Source organism: Sitophilus oryzae, unplaced genomic scaffold (assembly GCF_002938485.1).
Source record: "Sitophilus oryzae breed Bouriz unplaced genomic scaffold, Soryzae_2.0 scaffold_552_pilon_pilon, whole genome shotgun sequence".
In the NCBI taxonomy this organism is placed as follows: Eukaryota; Metazoa; Arthropoda; class Insecta; order Coleoptera; family Curculionidae; genus Sitophilus; species Sitophilus oryzae.
In genome coordinates this window covers 293,695-319,270 of record NW_022147143.1, presented here as the reverse complement: position 1 = coordinate 319,270, position 25,576 = coordinate 293,695, and the positions used below count along the sequence as shown (strand labels likewise).

The 25,576-nt window shown below is 28.5% G+C and overlaps 2 protein-coding genes across 3 annotated transcripts; one reads left to right on the top strand and one right to left on the bottom strand.

Moving 5' to 3' along the window:
• On the top strand, positions 1 to 24,466 carry LOC115887161 (hrp65 protein-like). Of its 2 annotated transcripts, XR_004051025.1 has the most exons (7): positions 1 to 320; positions 509 to 1,745; positions 1,808 to 1,830; positions 23,949 to 24,002; positions 24,066 to 24,197; positions 24,252 to 24,323; positions 24,383 to 24,466. XR_004051025.1 is itself a non-coding variant. In XM_030906503.1 (4 exons), the coding sequence occupies exons 1-4, from the start codon at positions 153 to 155 to the stop codon at positions 9,862 to 9,864; spliced, it is 1,581 nt and encodes a 526-aa protein (XP_030762363.1). In that variant the 5' UTR covers positions 2 to 152; the 3' UTR covers positions 9,865 to 10,390. The 2 variants fall into 2 exon arrangements, 1 of the variants encoding a protein (XP_030762363.1); XM_030906503.1 differs by lacking the exons at positions 23,949 to 24,002; positions 24,066 to 24,197; positions 24,252 to 24,323; positions 24,383 to 24,466 and adding an exon at positions 9,712 to 10,390 and having other exon boundaries at positions 2 to 320.
• LOC115887160 lies at positions 3,072 to 7,069 on the bottom strand. The gene is made up of 4 exons (XM_030906502.1): positions 6,495 to 7,069; positions 6,280 to 6,393; positions 6,172 to 6,216; positions 3,072 to 6,106 (listed from the first exon to the last, which is right to left on the bottom strand). Exons 1-4 carry the CDS (start codon positions 6,643 to 6,645, stop codon positions 4,191 to 4,193), a joined length of 2,226 nt encoding a protein of 741 aa, XP_030762362.1. The 5' UTR covers positions 6,646 to 7,069; the 3' UTR covers positions 3,072 to 4,190.
• Positions 24,467 to 25,576: the final 1,110 nt, after the last annotated feature.

The following is a 25,576-nucleotide window of genomic DNA, read 5'->3' as shown; positions in this document are numbered from 1 at the left end:
TCTTGTCAGGTCTTGTCACTTGTCACCTCCGCCAGACCTCCGCTTTCGGTGCTTTCTTTTCGTTGTCGTCGCCATATTGTACTGGGTTCTAATAAGTTTCCGAGCAAATATTTTGCAGTTTATTGGTGTTAAGAGTGTTTAGTAAGATTAAAATGGCAGATGAAAGCAAATCTGATAAAATAGAATCTGTAACGGAAAGCAATGGCGGAAGTGGAGGAGGCCAAGAGAATAGAAATTTCGGTGGAAACCGGCGTGGAAGTCGTGGAGGATATACTCGTGGCGGATACAACTCGAATAGAGGTGGAGGTCCAGGAGGGCATGTAAGTTACCCGTTTTCTTATGTATATTTTATATGGTATCTGTATTTATTATACTGCACACATACCAGTCATTGCCCTTTCCAGTTGAAAGAATAATAGAAGATAGAAGTAAGGTAGTTTGGTCAAAGTTTTTGTTTTATTACCACTGTTTTTATTCAGAATTCCATGTAAAGACGTGTTTCTTTTAGAGAGGTGGTGACAGATCGGAGGGAAATCAGGGTGGTGGAGGTATGAGAAGAGGTGGTGGAAGGGGAGGGTTTCGTGGTGGTCCAGGAGGTCGAGGAGGTGATGGGGACCAAGGAGGCGATGGTGATGGAAACAGGAGACCCATGGATAGGATTCTAGAAAAGATTAACACATTGCAAGGACCTACTTATGAATTGCCCCCTGTTGACACGACGGAAAAGAAATTTAATGGTAGAAATCGACTGTATGTTGGAAATATAGGATCAGAAGTGACGGAGGAGGACCTAACTGAACTGTTTAAAACTTACGGAGAAACAGCTGAAATATTTGTCAATAAAGACAAAAACTTTGGCTTCATCAAACTGGACTACCACAGCAACGCAGAGAAAGCTAAACGAGAGCTAGATGGCAGCCTGTTAAAAGGCAGAAATTTGAAAATTAGGTTTGCTCCTAATACTGCAACGATAAAACTGAAGAATTTGACTCCACAAGTAACTAATGAGCTGCTGCATTATGCCTTCAGTCCTTTTGGTGAAATTGAAAAGGTTCAAGTTTTAGTTGATGAACGTGGGAAACCAACTGGAGAAGGATTGGTTCACTTTGCTAAAAAGTTTTCTGCAGCAACTGCCATTAAAAAATGTCATGACGGTTGCTATTTTCTTACATCTACTCTACAGCCTGTAATAGTTGAAGCATACGAACTTGTGGAAGACATTGACGGCTATTCAGATAAAAATATCAACAAGAAACACCATGAATTTATGAGCGAAAGAGAAAGACCTCCGAGACTAGCACATCCAAATAGTTTTGAATACGAATATGGTCAAAAATGGAAAGTTCTTTATGAGCATCACCAACAAAAGAAGGATGCATTAAAGAAGGAGCTTCAGCTTGAAAAAGAAAAACTAATTGCTCAAATGGCATATGCCAAGTACGAGCATGAAACTGAGATGTTAAGAAACCAGCTGAGGGCAAGAGAGTTGGATAAGGAAAGACAGAAAAGGGAATGGGAAATGAAGGAAAGGTTGGCGGAGGAGGAAAGGTTGAGGCAAGAAGAGCTAATGAGAAGATCCCAGGCCGATATGGAAGCCCGTATGGTATCCAATCAGGATGATATAAGGAGAAGGCAACAAGAAAATAATCTCTTTATGCAAGCCCATAACCTAGATAATCTTTTGGACCAACAAGAACAAGCTTATGATCAACCGCCATCTTATTCATCTGAAAATTCTGGGCACAGTGAGTATAAACTGATTATGATATGTTTATTGTAATATTAAATGGATTACTTTTTGTTTCAGTCAGTGGTGGAGGAGTCGATATGGTAAGTTTTAAAACTGTTTTTTTAGATATTATTTTTAAAAATCGCAAAGAAATAAGTAGCCCTGAATTAACCAGTCTTTTTATAACTGCCTTATTTTTGTGAGAAATGGATGTCCTCAGAATATACTAAAACTAAAAAAATATAGACGTAAAGAGATAAAGAGAATCACTAATTTGTTTAAAAATATTTCTTCTGTTATACCTGAAATTTCAAATACATTATTTTAAGTAAAATGGACTGGCTAATTTAAAGTTCCTACTTAATATATTGATTTTTATGCTATACTCAGTCAATAATTGGATTTTTCATTATCATATATTTATATGCACTCAGATTAATTTTTAGTTAGTAAAAACAAGGAGAGTAAGTATCTTCTGTCATTCTAAAAGTAACCAACTTAAAAATTCTTTATATTTGTAGAGTTTTTCTTTACTTTGATTTTGTATCGTATGTTTTAAATTAATTTTCTAAATCTATATTGAAAGGCATATCTTATTCTGTATTAGACAGCTGTTGATCTAGGTTTTGATTAATTTTTGTGCAGAATATGATAAAATGACTATTCCTGATATGTTTTTCATTTTACTGACTTCAAAACAACTGATTAGTCAAAATAAATTATATTATGAATATACATACCTACATACCATCTCGGGGACAATAATGATTATCAAGCGTTAGAACCATTGAAAAGCTCTCATATATTATATTATATAGCATTAAATATGTATGATGACGCTAAACAAGATGAGCTATATGAAATATAGTGAATTACCTATTATATTAATTACTAGTTCATTTTGCACAATAAATTAGTTGAAATTAGTTAACAAAAGTAGTCTTGTATAGATAAGATTTAAAAAAATTACAATATGTTTATTACTGATTTAGTAATTCGGTTAGTATACATGTATTAAGATTGATTTTGTTCAAATTCAAATTTATAGGATTCATTTTAATTGTTTACACGTCCAGTCAATATTGTTTGAAAATTATAATACATTAAATAATACATATAGGAGCACGGTAATATTTTTGAGTAATAAATGTCATAAACTTTGGTTAAAAAAATAGTTATACAGTATATTTGGTCATGAAAAATCTAGAGATTTTTTCTTGTGGTATTTGTTACTCAGCAATTAACGCTATAATTTCACTATAATCCAAGTATTTAATAAATAAATAATGAATAGGTCCGAAAATTTTGGTATTATAGTAAATTTAAATTATAGTATTATATATTTTTAATATTTGGTATTAATTATTTACTGATTTTTATTACTTTTACTTTGAGTATTGTGGTAATATTTTTATTGGACGAATCATTAAATTACATTCGAGATTTACTGGACTCAAGTTTTTAAATTGAGGCGTCATCTTGAAATTACGCTCAAGGTCAGGCTACAGGAATTGTAACTTCAAGAAGAAAACATAATTTAGCAAGACAAACTGAGATGAGAATGTCTTGAATTGGAAAGAATATCATAGGATAGTTCTTGAAGTTGGTGTTTGAAAAACACTAGATATTGGATTGGACACCTTTTGGAGGGAGTAGACTTTTTTCCTCTGTACTGAGTTGGATGGACATCATATCTTTGTGTAGATACTCGGATAAAATTTATTTACTTCAAATGGATTATTAATAATTATTTTTTAGTGCTTTGATAACAATATTTATTTCTACTTTACTGTATTTCTTAAACAAAAAAATATGCTGTCGGGCAGCATTTATTAGATACATTTTTATTTTATTATTATTAATTAATATTAAGCATTTGAATTTTATTATACAGTGTTATACTTGAGTAAGCAAATAAGCAACTTATTTGAATAACATTTCTTGTTGAAATTATAAAATTAAATATTACGTCTTTTATTATATTCATAAAATTATTAATTTCTGATTTTTATAATTATTTCCTTTTGCATAACTATTAATATTCTTCATTGGAGATGATTACAACTTTTTATTATAATTAAAAATTCTGACATTAAGAGAGACATTTTTTTAATGATTTCAGAGTAAAAACATATAACTATATACATTAAATTAAATGCATACATAAAACGATTTAAATTCATACTACTATACTATGAGTTTTTAATAAAATATATCGTGGGCGTACAAGGAAAACCATGTAAGTCCAAAAACTAAAAAGGTGAGAAAAAGTGATTTTAATGTTTGAAGTGATATGTAAAATCCAATTTTATTTTTTGACTGTATTAAAAGAAATCGTTTGACATTAGGGTTATTTAGGGCTAATATAGACTAAATTAAAATACAGGGGTTTTAAGAACAAATTGTTTATTGACATTTTTATATAATAATCTGACTTAATGGATTTTTCTGAAAAAAAAACTTAAATTTTACTGGAGTTAGTGGGTTTTTCTTGATTGGCTCCTTTACTTTTTGGGATCAAATAATGAGCCAAAGGCTCATTATCGGAATCACAATCGCTTTCTTGATCAGAAATTCCCACAGATCCATCTTGAACATTTTTTGCAGAGGAAAGAGACTGGTACCATCCGTGAAATTCGTGAGGAATTGCACCACTTTTGCACAGTTTTAAAAGATCTTCTTTTTTCTTTGTGCTTATTGGTAACAAGTTTCTATACAAATTTTTTAATTGTTTTGGAGGGGCTGGTGGTCTGCCTCTTCCCCAGATTTTTATAACTTTATATTCACTGCTATGTTCATACTTATATTCGATTATATCAGCATGCTTTTTTGAGTAACGTAAACTCTTAATTAGCAACCAATTAACTGTGTTCCCCTCAATGTCCTTAGATCTGTTTTTTATGAGCAATTCCGACAAAGCTTTTAAATCATAAAATTCATTGAATTTTAGTTCTCTGACATGGTATGGTTCACTATGTCTATTGCGATTCCTTCTGGATCTTGCTATACGGAAGATATTCAGCCAATCTTGAATGGTATACACTGGTATATACTTTTTCGCATGTTCTATTGCACTGTGCATCGAATCTGCTTCCATATAGGAATGACCACTCTCTAAAAATTTGTGTTCAATCACTTCTATATGGCTCACATTTACTAAATAACACAATAGCGCTGCCACATGTTGGTTTCTATTCTGTCCTCCGCACGTGTCTGACCAAAGCGAAACTTCTTTTATTGTAAGTGGCAAATTGTTCAAATATTCAAAAAGACAAGAGCCGATTTCAGAGCTTCCCCGTTTCCCATTCAGCTCCGTCCAGCAAAAGCAAAACGCATTATTTGGGGGAGCTGATTCATAAATAGTGAGATTGTAAACACAAATTTTTCGCGAATAATACATTGGACTAACATCTGAACAGGGAATTTGTAGCACAGACTGTAAATCAAATGTTACCGAGCAAAATGTTTCTTCTCTTATAGCTCTCTCTTTATCTTTCTTTTTTTCTGCATAACAGTCTTCTTTTCTTCTTAGATGACTGAGATAACTCTCATAATTTTCTTGCTGATGGTCTGCTGTGACTGGCTTGCTTTTATTTTTTTCGCATATCTGACAGAGATCCTTTTTGGGTTTAAAAAAAGATAAATTATAATATTTTCCAAATATTCGCTTATAGGTAATGAACGAGGCAGCTTGTTTCTTCTCTTGCTCGCATTTCTCTTTATATAAAGAGTACATTTTTGATATTGAAAGAGTACTATCTAAATATTTCTTTCTTGTTGATTTTCTTGTGTGATGGGACTCATTCGTTGGGAAACTTTCAATGTGTGATTTTATATCAGCTACAACATAGTCAGGAGTTTTATTCCCAGGTTTAGATTTTCCTCTTTTATCTTCTCCAATGTAGGTGCCGGCTGGTCCTTTATGTGAGAATGCATTCAGAACTACATCATTAGAAATATTTAACGTCTTTAGGAAAAAAGCTTGGCATACCCTCAATTTATCTTTGTTTTTCTCAAAATAATATTGTTTGGAATCTTTTCGTGGGGGTCTATTATTGTTTCTGTATCTACGCCTTTCTGGGGTTTTGGCAGTTACACAATTTAAAAGAAAATCTTTTTGTCTTCGAAAGTCGGTAAGTTTCCAATAACTCTGACAGAGTACTTTTCTTTCTTCATCAGAAAACTTATTATGGCACTTGTACCTACACGTTTGGCAGTTTATTGGTTTTGGTTGCTTAGCTGGTCGTTGTTGTTTTTTTATTTCATAACTCAAGCTGTCACTTCTCCTTTTTTTTGCTACATTATACTTCCATGTTTCTGGATGACTGGTTTTCCATCTGCTTTCAGTTTTACCAGATGTATTAAGTCGCTCATCTTCTAGTAATTAAAATATTTTAATTATTAATTTCTCGCTGACAGTAATTAAAAACAACAGTACTTACCCTCGGAAGATGTTCTATGGTCCAAATCATTAAGGGCCTTCTCTTCTGGAAAATTGAAATAACTCTGTTAAATATCTTGCTATCGGTTGTAAAAACAATCGTACCTACCTTCGTAGTTTGGATCCTTTAATGAATCGTCACTATCTTCAGAATAAGCCAGTATTTCTTCCAGATCTGGAGTGCTATCCACAATTATTACTTTTTTATTAATTGTGGAACTTCCTAAAAATAGGTAAACTCTATGAAAAACTTTTTTTTTTAACTTGATAAAAAAGGTTGGTCCAGAATTTCAACCTAAGAAAAGATAAAAAGTGAATACGTACCTTCTTCCGGTTCTGGCACTGAACGGTTACAGTCTACTAGATTATTGGTACCACCATTATTAACATCTATTTCATTATTAGAAGCCATAGAGCCATCTCCATTCATCGTAGAAGATTCTAATATAAAAACACAAAAATCAATTAAGTCCATAATAAGCAGGTATGTTAAGTAAAAAGCAATTAAGTCCAGTTGAACGAAAACATTTCGTTAATAACACATTCACATTCACAATAATTTAAAATATATTATTTTATGTTTAGATTCAAGATTTTAACATATCATAAGTACTCACCTGCAATCTTTATCTCTCCAGAATAACTTGGTGGTAGTGTTTTTTTATTATTGATAAAAATCCGAGAAATTTCAAAGTCTTTATTTTCACAATTCTCTTTTACTTTTTCATAAGCCAACATTATTTTCTTTATTCTAGAACCCATTTTACTGCTTTAGTAACACTGAAAAACAGCGCTAAACGAAATACCGACCCGGTCTCTATCGAAGCGTGGCGATAACTAACAGGTCACAACAATTGTTTTTCTAACCTCATTTTGGACCTCGTTTTGGACTTAATGGATTTTTGCAGAGTGTTAAAAAATTCATAAATCCATTAAGTGCACAATAGATTTTTCTGAGCGAAATTTAGTGTCTGTGGACTTAGTTATTTTGAAGCTAATAATATCTCGTATATTTGAACTGTATTGGATTTAAATGATATTTAATATGAGAGGTTATACCTAAATGGACTTAGTAATGTGAAAAAACGATTTTACGAAAAAGTGGACTTACATGGTTTTCCTTGTACGCCCACGATATATGAAGTTTTTTATTATTATTAATATCGTTAAAAACAAATTGACTGGATGGTATTACTAAATCAGTATTAAAACATTGAAAGATAACTCAAGTTTAATTTGGCTTTTAGTATTTGATATATTTATATCCTTTATTGTTATTTTTTACTTGAGCCTCTACATATACATCTTGCAATAAATGTTTATCTTATCATTCTTTTCTTGGGTAGTTTACCGGTGTTGAGATTTACATGGATTAAGATGCATCATGAAAGTATTAAATCAGCCAAAGTAATTTTCTATGGCCTGGCTAACATATTTCTACTACTTGTTGTCATGCTGTTTGTGGGTCATTATCCACTTTCGTGCATTCCCTGGTTATGTTTATTTTTTCATATTAAGTTGATAATGGTAAAGAATAATAAATTATAAAATAACTTCGTTGGGGGACAACAAATATCTAATTTACATCTTTAATATTACATCTAAGATAATAGTAGCCTTAGAGAAATTTTGTCAAATATTATGATGTATCTTAATTTGTGTCGTTTAGTACAATGGTTTGATATGCAGGGTGTTTTGAATTCCTTGGACCAGATTTTTACAGAATACCGGGGGCGTCTCAAAAACGATTCACCTACATATACAGGGTTGTTCACCACATACGACACGGAGTATTGTAGCTAAACGATTAGATTTTTACAAATTGTAAGTTTTGGGTTCGTTGAACGACTATTAGAGCTACAATTTAAAAATATTTTTACAAGATACAGAGTGTCCCAAATAAATAAATAAAAAATATCAAAGTTGTATTTTTTTAAATGGAACACCCTGTATATTATTACATTTTTAGTTTCTACGATTAAAATAAAGGTAAATTTGATAAAGGTTTATTACACTTAAACCTTACCGTTTTTGAAATATTTTCAATTTTGTGAAATTGCAATCAAAACTTTAAGGATTCATTTCTCCAAGGGTATCAAAGTTTTTAATACCAAATATTTACTGAAGTTTATTTATTGATCAGTTATTGTGTTGCAAAAATAAAAATTATACTTCCTTATACAGAGTGTCTAAAATTTCATTTTAAATAATTACTAGTTTTAAACGGCAAGAACTTGTTTAATTTAAATGGAACACCCTGTATATTTTATGAGAGTCAGATGCACAGAGTACAGACACTAATATTGTCCAATCTTATATAGTTAGTTTATTTCATTAAGAAATAAAAAAAAAGCTTTTTAAGGACCAATTAATATGATTCCAGTATTCAAACTACATTAATTGACTGTTTGCGTTGATTAATAATGATTGCTCCAAATACAAAAAAAAATGAATTTTGTATGTGTATTAGACAGTGTGGTAAAAAGTAACACTTTAAAAATAATATTTCATTTTTGACAAATGTTTATTTATAAAAACAGAGACTTTCATTTTAATAACTTATTATTATATTGATTTCTGATTAAAATCCACATTTATTTAGAATAATTTATTAACGAACATAATTAAGTATGTAATTAATTAGTATTTGGGCGGAAATAATGGTGGTATATTAATTAATGGTACCTCAGTATTTTTTTACTTTATTCGATAGAAAATGACACTCTGAATAGAATGACATATCATATGTCCACTATTGACATTTTCGCTTTAAAAAATCGTATTTTAAATTTCAATCTAGATTACCATGGCTGTGTGGAAAACACTAATTTTTAATTATGGAGCCTTCAAAAAATAGATTTGATCGTCTAATGTTTTTAGTGTCTTGTCCTGGTCGGTTAAAAGATTCCCAAATCGTATTTTTAATCATATCTCAATTTTTTCAAATGGAACAACTGTGGCTCATTAGCATATTTGGAAAAAGCATTAATTACGAATAAATTGGTACCACAGACTTGGTATTTCGAGTCAAATTGTCTTTATGAACCAATATTACAATTTCTAATAAACCATATACGAAAATGTCTAAAGTTGACATATGATATGTCATTCTATTCAGAGTGTCATTTTCTATCGAATAAAGTAAAAAAAATAGCGAGGGTGTCATTTAAAAATTAAAAGTTGTAGTCATTTCCGGTGAAACAGGAAGTAACCAAAAATATTTGAATACGACAATCAATCCGAATTTATGCCATATACTAACATACCAAATATCGTTCTTTTTTAAGTGAACAAATAAAAAAGTTATAGGGGCGAGCCACTTTTGAGATGCACCTGGCATAGTCAAAATATTTTTATTTTTTTGGCATTTTTGTACTATACGGGGAGAGTTTAATAAGGCAGGTATGGTTCTTGTAATTCGTGACACCCTGTGTCGAATCAGAGTTAAGATGAACATTTGGAAAGAATGCAATGGTAACGAGGCTGAGTCGCACGATCGTCGCAAAGTATATGTAACCGAATTTATTATATTGTACACCAGGATCCAAAACAATTCATGAGCTCATATGAGCGTCACAACCGGTACGAAGGACGGGAAGCCTCAGGAAGAGGCTCGAATACGCACGGCCAAAGAGGTCACTGGGTCAACGATAACAGGCGTGACGATTATCAGAACAAACGGCGCAGATTTTAGACGTTTTCTCGGGAAACTCACTAGTTTTCCCACATTGGAAGTAATTCTCCTTCACGTTGCTGGTTTAGCTGTGTAGCTCTTAATTCATTTGTGTTATATTAAGTCATAATAAGCAAATTTTAGTGTTTCGATTATAACTTTATTTATATATATTTTAACTTTTTTTTAACTGTAATTAACTGTATTACTGTATTTAACAGTAAATTGACAATGAAGGGAAACGTAAACATGTATGTTTTTTCGTGTGAAACTCTTTTTCTTGGAGCCTACTAGGGTTTCCAATTTTCGGGATCGGGATCCCTTTCTGAAATCCCGGGATTAGAACCTATTATAATCCCCACATCCCGGTCAAAGTCCCGGTTTTCACTATCAAAATGAGAAATTTAATCTAAAGAATACTAAGCAGCTACATACAGGGTGTTTCAAAAAACATGTGCTATCTCTCGTGGGAGAATTTACCAGGGACGGGCGTAAGGGTTATCACTGGAATATTTTTCTAATAACAAACATGTGCGCCACTGACTTTTCTTTTCTCTTGTTAGGAAAATTGTGTAATGTCGTGTCGGTTAAAAGTTGTATCATATTTTGTCTATTTTATTAATCACAATTTATATAAAATAAAACTAATAAATTATTTATTCTAATTTATTATTAGGTCAATTTTATTAAATTAACACTAATGTTCAATGCTATCTACATCAAATTCAGACAAAATATATTTAAGATAATTACAAAAGATAATCATATTTTTTGATGAGGAATCACTTTAATGTCATTAAAATTTTTTGCTAAAAAGTTGCTATTAGACTTGGATGAAGGCAAATTATTAAAAAAGTTGAATCTTTTTAGATTGGGCATTACATTTTTCAAGATTTTTGGAAACCCTAGAGGCTACGCGTTTATTGTTATTAACCCTAGAAAGGACTTTGAAGCATGCTCAGTATTTATTTTTATATATTTATTTTAGAAAATTCTTTATTTTATATACAACTTAAAAAGGCGTAAAGGATACAGACATTGTTATCTCTGCCTGGTCTCGTACCTTAGCATATTAGCAAGCAGTAGTTTACTGTGGTAGACTTGTGAAAGTTTTACAATTAAAGCAAAGACACTATTTCGTGTCTTGTCCGAAGATTGGACTGCAAGGTTTGATTTTGTATTTTTTCTCCAGCATTGGTCAAAGAACACGTATTTCCTTATATTGACAGTTCGTGCTATTTGTATTTTAGTCTATTTGAATTCCATTATACACAAGGTCTTGAAGTCTTCCTTCAGCCTGGTGAATGTGATCCCTGATGTAAGGCGTGTATTAGTCATTTTAGAGAAAATTTGATGTGTAATTCCAACAAGTGTTTTCCGTATTCTTCGTTACACTTCAGATAGTTCAGATTTGTTTGTTTATTTGATAGGCAAAGATAATACAATAAATTGGTGGAATAATCGTTTTGCTAACCTTTCTAGGGTTAATACAGTCACTGTCATCATTATCGATTCAGTTTAATCAATCTCTAAAAACAGAGCTTTTTTTGTTGCCAGTTTTCACGAATGTTTGGATCTCGAAAATTTATTAAGGACTTTATATCTCTTAAATATTCCAATTCTCTGAAGTTCATTACTGTATTTCACTAAGATGGAATCTTATTTTTCAGTTTTTTGATCTAATAAAACTTAAGAGTAGAGATGATGAGAAAATCCGTCATCAGTTTTAGATTCTAGATCAGAAAATTAATGTATTTTTGTCGTTTAAGAACTTGTACTAAATATATGACATAGATATAAAATAATAATAGTATTTTTTTAAAAATAACCTACCTTGTTGAATTTTTTCAAGCTAGTGCATACTATTTTTTATTCAAATTACTACATATATCGTTATATAATTTAAATTCTTTTAATAGTTAACGAAGTACTACTATAAATTGAAGGCCACTAATCATATTTATTTTGAACCGAAGACATCTATTACTTATTATATACCTATTTTTTATAGGATGTCTTTGAAATAATTGACTGGAATGGGAGTAAAAAAATAGAAATTAAATTTGTTAATTCAAAAACTCTCAGGATATATCACCGGTTAACTTAGTATATATTATAAAATCAATGGGCTGCTAGACATGCAATGAATTTTATAATGCATTCAAAAGTAAAATATGAGTAGTTTTTGAAGTGTGTTTATATTTTTTAATTATTCTGACTAGCAAATATTCTTTTGAATTACTAAAAACTCTCAGGATATATCACCGGTTAACTTAGTATATATTATAAAATCAATGGGCTGCTAGACATGCAATGAATTTTTTATAATGCATTCAAAAGCAAATTATGAGTAGTTTTTGAAGTGTGTTTACATTTTTTAACTATTCTAACTAACAAATATATTTTGAATTACTTGATTCAAAAACTCTCAGGATATATCACCGGTTAACTTAGTATATATTATAAAATCAATGGGCTGCTAGACATGCAATGAATTTTATAATGCATTCAAAAGTAAAATATGAGTAGTTTTTGAAGTGTGTTTATATTTTTAATTATTCTGACTAGCAAATATTCTTTGAATTACTAAAAAACTCTCAGGATATATCACCGGTTAACTTAGTATATATTATAAAATCTATGGGCTGCTAGACATGCAATGAATTTTTATAATGCATTCAAAAGCAAATTATGAGTAGTTTTGGAAGTGTGTTTACATTTTTTAACTATTCTAACTAACAAATATTTTTGAATTACTTGATTCAAAAACTCTCTTGGATATATCACCGGTTAACTTAGTATATATTATAAAATCAATGGGCTGCTAGACATGCAATGAATTTTATAATGCATTCAAAAGTAAAATATGAGTAGTTTTGAAGTGTGTTTATATTTTTTAATTATTCTGACTAGCAAATATTCTTTGAATTACTAAAAACTCTCAGGATATATCACCGGTTAACTTAGTATATATTATAAAATCAATGGGCTGCTAGACATGCAATGATTTTTTTATAATGCATTCAAAAGCAAATTATGAGTAGTTTTTGAAGTGTGTTTACATTTTTTAACTATTCTAACTAACAAATATTTTTGAATTACTTGATTCAAAAACTCTCAGGATATATCACCGGTTAACTTAGTATATATTATAAAATCAATGGGCTGCTAGACATGCAATGAATTTTATAATGCATTCAAAAGTAAAATATGAGTAGTTTTTGAAGTGTGTTTATATTTTTAATTATTCTGACTAGCAAATATTCTTTGAATTACTAAAAACTCTCAGGATATATCACCGGTTAACTTAGTATATATTATAAAATCTATGGGCTGCTAGACATGCAATGAATTTTTATAATGCATTCAAAAGCAAATTATGAGTAGTTTTTGAAGTGTGTTTACATTTTTTAACTATTCTAACTAACAAATATTTTTTGAATTACTTGATTCAAAAACTCTCAGGATATATCACCGGTTAACTTAGTATATATTATAAAATCAATGGGCTGCTAGACATGCAATGAATTTTATAATGCATTCAAAAAAGTAAAATATGAGTAGTTTTTGAAGTGTGTTTATATTTTTTAATTATTCTGACTAGCAAATATTCTTTGAATTACTAAAAACTCTCAGGATATATCACCGGTTAACTTAGTATATATTATAAAATCAATGGGCTGCTAGACATGCAATGATTTTTTATAATGCATTCAAAAAGCAAATTATGAGTAGTTTTTTGAAGTGTGTTTACATTTTTAACTATTCTAACTAACAAATATTTTTTGAATTACTTGATTCAAAACTCTCAGGATATATCACCGGTTAACTTAGTATATATTATAAAATCAATGGGCTGCTAGACATGCAATGAATTTTATAATGCATTCAAAAAGTAAAATATGAGTAGTTTTTGAAGTGTGTTTATATTTTTTAATTATTCTGACTAGCAAATATTCTTTGAATTACTAAAAACTCTCAGGATATATCACCGGTTAACTTAGTATATATTATAAAATCAATGGGCTGCTAGACATGCAATGATTTTTTTATAATGCATTCAAAAGCAAATTATGAGTAGTTTTTGAAGTGTGTTTACATTTTTAACTATTCTAACTAACAAATATTTTTGAATTACTTGATTCAAAAACTCTCAGGATATATCACCGGTTAACTTAGTATATATTATAAAATCAATGGGCTGCTAGACATGCAATGAATTTTATAATGCATTCAAAAAGTAAAATATGAGTAGTTTTTGAAGTGTGTTTATATTTTTTAATTATTCTGACTAGCAAATATTCTTTGAATTACTAAAAACTCTCAGGATATATCACCGGTTAACTTTAGTATATATTATAAAATCAATGGGCTGCTAGACATGCAATGATTTTTTATAATGCATTCAAAAGCAAATTATGAGTAGTTTTTTGAAGTGTGTTTACATTTTTAACTATTCTAACTAACAAATATTTTTGAATTACTTGATTCAAAAACTCTCAGGATATATCACCGGTTAACTTAGTATATATTATAAAATGAATGGGCTGCTAGACATGCAATGAATTTTATAATGCATTCAAAAGTAAAATATGAGTAGTTTTTGAAGTGTGTTTATATTTTTAATTATTCTGACTAGCAAATATTCTTTTGAATTACTAAAAACTCTCAGGATATATCACCGGTTAACTTAGTATATATTATAAAATCAATGGGCTGCTAGACATGCAATGATTTTTTATAATGCATTCAAAAGCAAATTATGAGTAGTTTTTGAGTGTGTTTACATTTTTTAACTATTCTAACTAACAAATATTTTTTGAATTACTTGATTCAAAAACTCTCAGGATATATCACCGGTTAACTTAGTATATATTATAAAATCAATGGGCTGCTAGACATGCAATGAATTTTATAATGCATTCAAAAAGTAAAATATGAGTAGTTTTTGAAGTGTGTTTATATATTTTTAATTATTCTGACTAGCAAATATTCTTTGAATTACTAAAAACTCTCAGGATATATCACCGGTTAACTTAGTATATATTATAAAATCAATGGGCTGCTAGACATGCAATGATTTTTTATAATGCATTCAAAAGCAAATTATGAGTAGTTTTTGAAGTGTGTTTACATTTTTTAACTATTCTAACTAACAAATATTTTTTGAATTACTTGATTCAAAAACTCTCAGGATATATCACCGGTTAACTTAGTATATATTATAAAATCAATGGGCTGCTAGACATGCAATGAATTTTATAATGCATTCAAAAAGTAAAATATGAGTAGTTTTTGAAGTGTGTTTATATTTTTTAATTATTCTGACTAGCAAATATTCTTTGAATTACTAAAAACTCTCAGGATATATCACCGGTTAACTTAGTATATATTATAAAATCAATGGGCTGCTAGACATGCAATGATTTTTTATAATGCATTCAAAAGCAAATTATGAGTAGTTTTTGAAGTGTGTTTACATTTTTAACTATTCTAACTAACAAATATTTTTGAATTACTTGATTCAAAAACTCTCAGGATATATCACCGGTTAACTTAGTATATATTATAAAATCAATGGGCTGCTAGACATGCAATGAATTTATAATGCATTCAAAAGTAAAATATGAGTAGTTTTTGAAGTGTGTTTATATTTTTAATTATTCTGACTAGCAAATATTCTTTGAATTACTAAAAACTCTCAGGATATATCACCGGTTAACTTAGTATATATTATAAAATCAATGGGCTGCTAGACATGCAATGATTTTTTTTTTTTTATAATGCATTCAAAAGCAAATTATGAGTAGTTTTTGAAGTGTGTTTACATTTTTAACTATTCTAACTAACAAATATTTTTGAATTACTTGATTCAAAAACTCTCAGGATATATCACCGGTTAACTTAGTATATATTATAAAATCAATGGGCTGCTAGACATGCAATGAATTTTATAATGCATTCAAAAGTAAAATATGAGTAGTTTTTGAAGTGTGTTTATATTTTTAATTATTCTGACTAGCAAATATTCTTTGAATTACTAAAAACTCTCAGGATATATCACCGGTTAACTTAGTATATATTATAAAATCAATGGGCTGCTAGACATGCAATGATTTTTTATAATGCATTCAAAAGCAAATTATGAGTAGTTTTTGAAGTGTGTTTACATTTTTTAACTATTCTAACTAACAAATATTTTTTGAATTACTTGATTCAAAAACTCTCAGGATATATCACCGGTTAACTTAGTATATATTATAAAATCAATGGGCTGCTAGACATGCAATGAATTTTATAATGCATTCAAAAGTAAAATATGAGTAGTTTTTGAAGTGTGTTTATATTTTTTAATTATTCTGACTAGCAAATATTCTTTGAATTACTAAAAACTCTCAGGATATATCACCGGTTAACTTAGTATATATTATAAAATCAATGGGCTGCTAGACATGCAATGATTTTTTATAATGCATTCAAAAGCAAATTATGAGTAGTTTTTGAAGTGTGTTTACATTTTTTAACTATTCTAACTAACAAATATTTTTGAATTACTTGATTCAAAACTCTCAGGATATATCACCGGTTAACTTAGTATATATTATAAAAATCAATGGGCTGCTAGACATGCAATGAATTTTATAATGCATTCAAAAGTAAAATATGAGTAGTTTTTGAAGTGTGTTTATATTTTTAAATTATTCTGACTAGCAAATATTCTTTGAATTACTAAAACTCTCAGGATATATCACCGGTTAACTTAGTATATATTATAAAATCAATGGGCTGCTAGACATGCAATGATTTTTTATAATGCATTCAAAAGCAAATTATGAGTAGTTTTTGAAGTGTGTTTACATTTTTAACTATTCTAACTAACAAATTTTTTGAATTACTTGATTCACAAACTCTCAGGATATATCACCGGTTAACTTAGTATATATTATAAAATCAATGGGCTGCTAGACATGCAATGAATTTTATAATGCATTCAAAAGTAAAATATGAGTAGTTTTTGAAGTGTGTTTATATTTTTTAATTATTCTGACTAGCAAATATTCTTTGAATTACTAAAAACTCTCAGGATATATCACCGGTTAACTTAGTATATATTATAAAATCAATGGGCTGCTAGACATGCAATGATTTTTTATAATGCATTCAAAAGCAAATTATGAGTAGTTTTGAAGTGTGTTTACATTTTTTAACTATTCTAACTAACAAATATTTTTGAATTACTTGATTCAAAAACTCTCAGGATATATCACCGGTTAACTTAGTATATATTATAAAATCAATGGGCTGCTAGACATGCAATGAATTTTATAATGCATTCAAAAAAAGTAAAATATGAGTAGTTTTTGAAGTGTGTTTATATTTTTTAATTATTCTGACTAGCAAATATTCTTTGAATTACTAAAAACTCTCAGGATATATCACCGGTTAACTTAGTATATATTATAAAATCTATGGGCTGCTAGACATGCAATGAATTTTTATAATGCATTCAAAAGCAAATTATGAGTAGTTTTTGAAGTGTGTTTACATTTTTTAACTATTCTAACTAACAAATATTTTTTGAATTACTTGATTCAAAAACTCTCAGGATATATCACCGGTTAACTTAGTATATATTATAAAATCAATGGGCTGCTAGACATGCAATGAATTTTATAATGCATTCAAAAAAAGTAAAATATGAGTAGTTTTTGAAGTGTGTTTATATTTTTTAATTATTCTGACTAGCAAATATTCTTTTGAATTACTAAAAACTCTCAGGATATATCACCGGTTAACTTAGTATATATTATAAAATCAATGGGCTGCTAGACATGCAATGATTTTTATAATGCATTCAAAAGCAAATTATGAGTAGTTTTTGAAGTGTGTTTACATTTTTTAACTATTCTAACTAACAAATATTTTTGAATTACTTGATTCAAAAACTCTCAGGATATATCACCGGTTAACTTAGTATATATTATAAAATCAATGGGCTGCTAGACATGCAATGAATTTTATAATGCATTCAAAAGTAAAATATGAGTAGTTTTTGAAGTGTGTTTATATTTTTTAATTATTCTGACTAGCAAATATTCTTTGAATTACTAAAAACTCTCAGGATATATCACCGGTTAACTTAGTATATATTATAAAATCAATGGGCTGCTAGACATGCAATGATTTTTTATAATGCATTCAAAAGCAAATTATGAGTAGTTTTTGAAGTGTGTTTACATTTTTTAACTATTCTAACTAACAAATATTTTTTGAATTACTTGATTCAAAAAACTCTCAGGATATATCACCGGTTAACTTAGTATATATTATAAAATCAATGGGCTGCTAGACATGCAATGAATTTTATAATGCATTCAAAAGTAAAATATGAGTAGTTTTTGAAGTGTGTTTATATTTTTTAATTATTCTGACTAGCAAATATTCTTTGAATTACTAAAAACTCTCAGGATATATCACCGGTTAACTTAGTATATATTATAAAATCAATGGGCTGCTAGACATGCAATGATTTTTTATAATGCATTCAAAAGCAAATTATGAGTAGTTTTTGAAGTGTGTTTACATTTTTAACTATTCTAACTAACAAATATTTTTGAATTACTTGATTCAAAAACTCTCAGGATATATCACCGGTTAACTTAGTATATATTATAAAATCAATGGGCTGCTAGACATGCAATGAATTTTATAATGCATTCAAAAGTAAAATATGAGTAGTTTTTGAAGTGTGTTTATATTTTTAATTATTCTGACTAGCAAATATTCTTTGAATTACTAAAACTCTCAGGATATATCACCGGTTAACTTAGTATATATTATAAAATCAATGGGCTGCTAGACATGCAATGATTTTTTATAATGCATTCAAAAGCAAATTATGAGTAGTTTTTGAAGTGTGTTTACATTTTTAACTATTCTAACTAACAAATATTTTTTTGAATTACTTGATTCAAAAACTCTCAGGATATATCACCGGTTAACTTAGTATATATTATAAAATCAATGGGCTGCTAGACATGCAATGAATTTTATAATGCATTCAAAAAAAGTAAAATATGAGTAGTTTTGAAGTGTGTTTATATTTTTTAATTATTCTGACTAGCAAATATTCTTTGAATTACTAAAAACTCTCAGGATATATCACCGGTTAACTTAGTATATATTATAAAATCAATGGGCTGCTAGACATGCAATGATTTTTTATAATGCATTCAAAAGCAAATTATGAGTAGTTTTGAAGTGTGTTTACATTTTTTAACTATTCTAACTAACAAATATTTTTGAATTACTTGATTCAAAAACTCTCAGGATATATCACCGGTTAACTTAGTATATATTATAAAATCAATGGGCTGCTAGACATGCAATGAATTTTATAATGCATTCAAAAGTAAAATATGAGTAGTTTTTGAAGTGTGTTTATATTTTTTAATTATTCTGACTAGCAAATATTCTTTGAATTACTAAAAACTCTCAGGGTATATCACCGGTTAACTTAGTATATATTATAAAATCAATGGGCTGCTAGACATGCAATGAATTTTATAATGCATTCAAAAGCAAATTATGAGTAGTTTTTGAAGTGTGTTTACATTTTTAACTATTCTAACTAACAAATATTTTTTGAATTACTTGATTCAAAAACTCTCAGGATATATCACCGGTTAACTTAATATATATTATAAAATCAATGGGCTGCTAGACATGCAATGAATTTTATAATGCATTCAAAAGTAAAATATGAGTAGTTTTTGAAGTGTGTTTATATTTTTAATTATTCTGACTAGCAAATATTCTTTGAATTACTAAAAACTCAGGATATATCACCGGTTAACTTAGTATATATTATAAAATCAATGGGCTGCTAGACATGCAATGAATTTTTATAATGCATTCAAAAGCAAATTATGAGTAGTTTTTGAAGTGTGTTTACATTTTTAACTATTCTAACTAACAAATATTTTTTGAATTACTTGATTCAAAACTCTCTCAGGATATATCACCGGTTAACTTAGTATATATTATAAAATCAATGGGCTGCTAGACATGCAATGAATTTTATAATGCATTCAAAAGTAAAATATGAGTAGTTTTTGAAGTGTGTTTATATTTTTTAATTATTCTGACTAGCAAATATTCTTTGAATTACTAAAAACTCTCAGGATATATCACCGGTTAACTTAGTATATATTATAAAATCTATGGGCTGCTAGACATGCAATGAATTTTTATAATGCATTCAAAAGCAAATTATGAGTAGTTTTTGAAGTGTGTTTACATTTTTTAACTATTCTAACTAACAAATATTTTTTGAATTACTTGATTCAAAAACTCTCAGGATATATCACCGGTTAACTTAGTATATATTATAAAATCAATGGGCTGCTAGACATGCAATGAATTTTAATAATGCATTCAAAAGCAAATTATGAGTAGTTTTTGAAGTGTGTTTACATTTTTTAATTATTCTAACTAACAAATATTTTTTGAATTACTTGATTCAAAATCTCTCAGGATATATCACCGGTTAACTTAATATATATTATAAAATCAATGGGCTGCTAGACATGCGTTGGATTTTTATAATGCATTCAAAAGTAAATTATGAGTAGTTTTTGAAGTGTGTTTATATTTTATAATTATTCTAACTAGCAAATATTCTTTGAATATTTCCATCTACGACTTGACAACTACGTATATACGTGATAATAACGAAATTATTAGTCGAAATAGAAGAAGAAATATACTTGCACCAGAGGATTAACATCCAAGAAGCCGGGACACTGAAGATATGAAGGAAAAATACCATACAACTTCTTTTCCTTCGAGATGAAGATTTTTTGGAGCTTTGTTGTCGATTGGCGTTAATTTTGGACCAAACAAACAAGCAAAAAACATATTTTTGTAAAAAACGTATATATGTATATATTTTTTTTTCAAAGGAAAAAAGACAACATATAGAGAAACGCTTTAAATACTTACCATAGTTGTATATTTGCTGATTTAGAGCAAGAATAATGAAGAAGCATCTATACTTAGAAAAATAATCGTATTTTGTGATACTTCGAAATAAAATTCTTTATTTTCATATTGATTGTTCCTGAAGAAAGTTATAATTTTGTATGGTAGGTAACAGTAGGTTGAGAACTATATACTAACTAATATAAACATATGTTTGTTGGAAAATGAACTGAATATTCTGTTCCTCATTCTTTGATTTTATATTGTTTTGTCAATCTGTTATCAGTCTTTATTGGTACATTTCGATATGTTTTTTTCTTTTTTTTACTAGAAAATTAATAAAGCATTCTTGTAAATGTCCAAGTTTATCAAGTAGTGGGTTTGAGATGACCAACTACTTCCTTCTTGAATTTTTTCATTTCAAAATCTCTATAGGGTTGATCGAAGGACAATGGCAATACTTTCATCACCATTTTTGTGTATTGTTTGTATTTTTTTCTTCAAACTGTTGGTTTAAGAAATGTTCTTAATTTTTTCTAAAATCTATAAAGACAACCACAGAAAGCCATGGTTTTGCAGTATTTGATATTTACTTCGTATATTACCAACTTTCGTGGAATTTTCCAAATAACACGCCCCAAAAAGAAGATTTTAATCGTTTTGGAACCTTGGGGTTCTCTACGGGATTTCAAGACTTACTTTATATCCTGAAATGGAGAAAAATCTGTTAAAATACCGTAAGTACATTAAACTATTAAATAAACCTATAAACGTATCTGTAAATTTTTAAGGAAGATTATTTCTAAATAAGTAATCGCCGTACTTTTTTATATTGTTTTTTACCTATAACTGTCGATTACTTCTAGATAATAATATTGCATTATTGCATTATTAAAGATGAATTATAACTACTATCCACTCAATTCAGCAAGAACAATTTTACTTTAAAGAAATATCAACTGAATGTAAAGTAGCTAAACCGTTAACTGAATACGACACGGTAGTGTATTCAGAATTCTATGACGTATTTAAAAAACACATAATAATAATAATTATTCTATTAAGTCAGAGTGAAATAATAAACATCATGAAACTATCTTGGCAAGCCATTAAAAATTATTATATTATTAGGATTAAGGAATTCTATAAATGAGGCGTCAAGTTGCAAAACCCGCCTTGTCCATTTAAAGAAAAATGGCCTCATGACAATATTAATAGTGGACCCTGAAATATACATCAACATAGTCCCAAAATTCAGAAAAAGTCGCCTATTCCTATATAAAATTCACTACCAATTACGTTACTGCAGCAAAATCCGCCTTTTCCACATCTATTTGATTTTATTGCCATTATTTTTTCAAATCCGGCATTTTTTTATGGGATTTTTACCAGGGTTGGCACGATTTAAATCAAATGATTTAAATCATGATTTAAAGCAAGTGATTTTTTAAATTTTAATCATGTGATTTAAATCAAAAAAATATTTTTATTGAAACTTTATAATAAATCAAAAAATAACTGTAAAAGTTATAAAAATCTATCCAGAAAACTATAAAAAATATTTCTATAACAGATAATAAATCGAAAAATAATTGTAAATTTTATAAAACTATATAAAAATATCTATTCATCAATTTAAATGTTGAACCGAATTTCGTGTGAATCCATAAGACAGCTAAACGCAGGAATTTATTTTAAAATTTATTTATAAGTGACAAAAATTCGCTTTTCGAATACATATCATTCCCGACTAGTGCCAGAACTAGGTTCTTCTGATATAGAGACTATATCTTCATTCCCGAAAATCTATAATCGTCAGAAAATATGTTGTTTTATATTTTTTTTTGAAACGTTGGTATGTTTCCAAATTCTTACCGACATTTTGATTTGCTGTAAGTACTTTACATTTTGACATTAGATAATACTAATTTCATTCTGGACTTAAGACTATTTCCGAACAATAGTATTGTATTGTTTTATTAAGAGTAGAAATTATACTTTTTTTGACGATGCTGTACATTTGAAGGACCAGCGTAAAGCTATTCCGACGTTACAAGGAGGCACAAAAAGTACATTTTTACTCCGAATAAAACACTATTTTTTTAAAACATTACAAATAATTTTTTAATCAATTTCAAACATTGCAAATAATACAACCAGTAATCGAGAAACGATTTGTATACTCGTTGAATTTGACACCTAATATCAGTTTAATAATATATTTTTGTATTTTTGTGCTTAGGCAGTAACAATGCTTTACTTTTATGCCTATAGCCGTTAAAATGACAAAAATTGATACTTTTGAGACGTTTGAAAAAAAATCCTTTTGATCTGAAGCGAGCGACTTTTTTGCGGAATATATTGGTGACCGATGTGGAGAAATGACACGCCCCGTATAATTGGTAATGTTATCGGTATCGCTCAGAGTTATTAAGATTTAGCCATTTAGGATAGGACTTTAATTGGAAATAAGTCCTAGTCATTTGGAAATCCGATTTAAATATTGTTTTGAATTAAAATCAAAAAAATCTGATTTAAATCAAAAAATTCCGATTTAAATAAAAAAAATCTGATTTTTTTGATTTTTTTTAAAAAAAATTATGATTTTGTCCAACCCTGATTTTTACACAAATACTACTACTGACGTCTTATCCATTTCAGATTCTAAACTAATTTTAGAATGCATTATGTTTTGTTTTTCTATAAAAATGAGATACATAACAATGATTCCAGTCAATGAACACGTTTTTTTTTGTAAAATAAACCTTCAAACACTTGCCAGTTTTTGCCTATTATCAACAATGAACAATGATTTTGAACTTGACGCCTCAAATGTTTAAATTTTGTCTAATCTGGAAGAAATGGAATACATACAATTTTAATAAACACTATTCACCACATTGTTAATAGATTTATTTTTTTGGAATTAAAATTTCTTTTTACATGGTTTTCGTTAGTAAATATATCTATCATTTTAATCAATATTTTTTGGTCTGGAATATAGTTTATTTTTTCTATTTTTAATATATTATTAATTACTTTAAATTTAATATGTTTGTCTTTTTAAAAAAAATCCATATTAATTTAAGGCATCCATTTAATACAGTTTTTGCTTTCAACAGGTACTCTGCTGTTTGATTGATTTCATGAAGAACTTTGCATACTGTATTCACTGGGTAATTAAATTAGAGAAATTATTTATATAATATGTTGTTTACATTTTGATTTTATTTTCTTAGAGCCTTGACAAGAGACTTGTGCAAATGATAACTTAATAAATATGAAAATATGGAGACTGAAAAAATATGGAAAATAGTATTCATGCGGTGTCTGTAGAAGTAATAGAAGTCAACATTGCATTGGATACTTAAGTATGTAGGATTTTTTAAGTAATACTTTTTTTATAATAAACTAATTGTTTACAGACCTGGAAACCCTGATATAACAATAGCCTATATTAGTTAGCTGCAAACTAAAGAATCAAACTTTGGAATGAAGTAAGTTAGAATGTAAATGGAAAAAGACATCAATATGAATATGATTTTTTTCTTTTCAGGTACCAAAGAAGCCTGCATCAGTGATTTGATTACATAAATATATTATATTTTATTAAAGTTTATAATAAAGCTGTCGATCTGTTCCTGCTTTTTTATTTAAGATATTAGTTATTATTTAAGCGCATTGAGTTCTAAAGTATTATTTAAATTCCATACTATTTATTTAAATTGCAATGAAATTTTGTACACAGGGAATTAAATTCCCTATTGAATGGTATTTCGATGTATTAATTAGTTTTTGAATAATTAATTTCGACTCTTAATAATTTTTGGATCAATCTTATGCAACCAGTAAAACACTTTGCACACAAAGTATTTCTTTGTTTTTGTTTCATTCGAAAATTAAAATATATTGTTGCATTTAATTTATATAAATAGACTAATCATAAATATTGAAGCAAAACATTTTTTTATGTTTTAAAATGCAAATTTATTAAAGAAATTATTAACTCTAAAACTTAAACCGCTTTTTAAGAGATGGCGCTAGACCAGACGTTCGTTTGTTTTCCGCTAGGGCCGCCATATTGCGCGTCCTTTCGAACAAACCGCCTCTAATGCTTAGTTATTACACGAGATTTTAGTGTTAAAGCGTTATTAAAAGTTCAAAATTCGAGTGAAAAGCAAAGATTAATTGCTAAACTACGTTTTGTAAAATACAGAGTCACGAGAATCGCTATATTCGCTTTTATATCGGTCGCGCCGCGAACAGGAATGTGCGTACGGTAAGGACTCCCAATTATATTGGATTAAGATAAGTTTATTATGGCTTTCGAGTCGTATTAAACTTGGAAATGTTCATTATGATCTAAGAATATACACCTTGTGCTGTCTTACTCCAAATATATTCATTTGCGAGGTATGGCCGGTTCATAGTGGTAGACTCTGTATATCGCGAGTGATGGAATCGTTTTTATTGATCGGTATAATATGCTATGGACAAATAGACATTAATTCTCCATCTAGCAAAGGAATAATATACAGAGAACTTTGTACACCCTGTATGGTTTAAGAATACGATGTATATAGCAATGTAAGTACAGACCAACTATTAGTTAATACCTATTTAGTATATTTTTGATTTTATTTCTTGTATTTTTAATAATTTTTATAAAAAAAGACCGAAAACGCAATATCTCAAATTAAACCAAACTTTTTAAAAAAGTATTATCACAAACTAACTTATTATAAGTTAG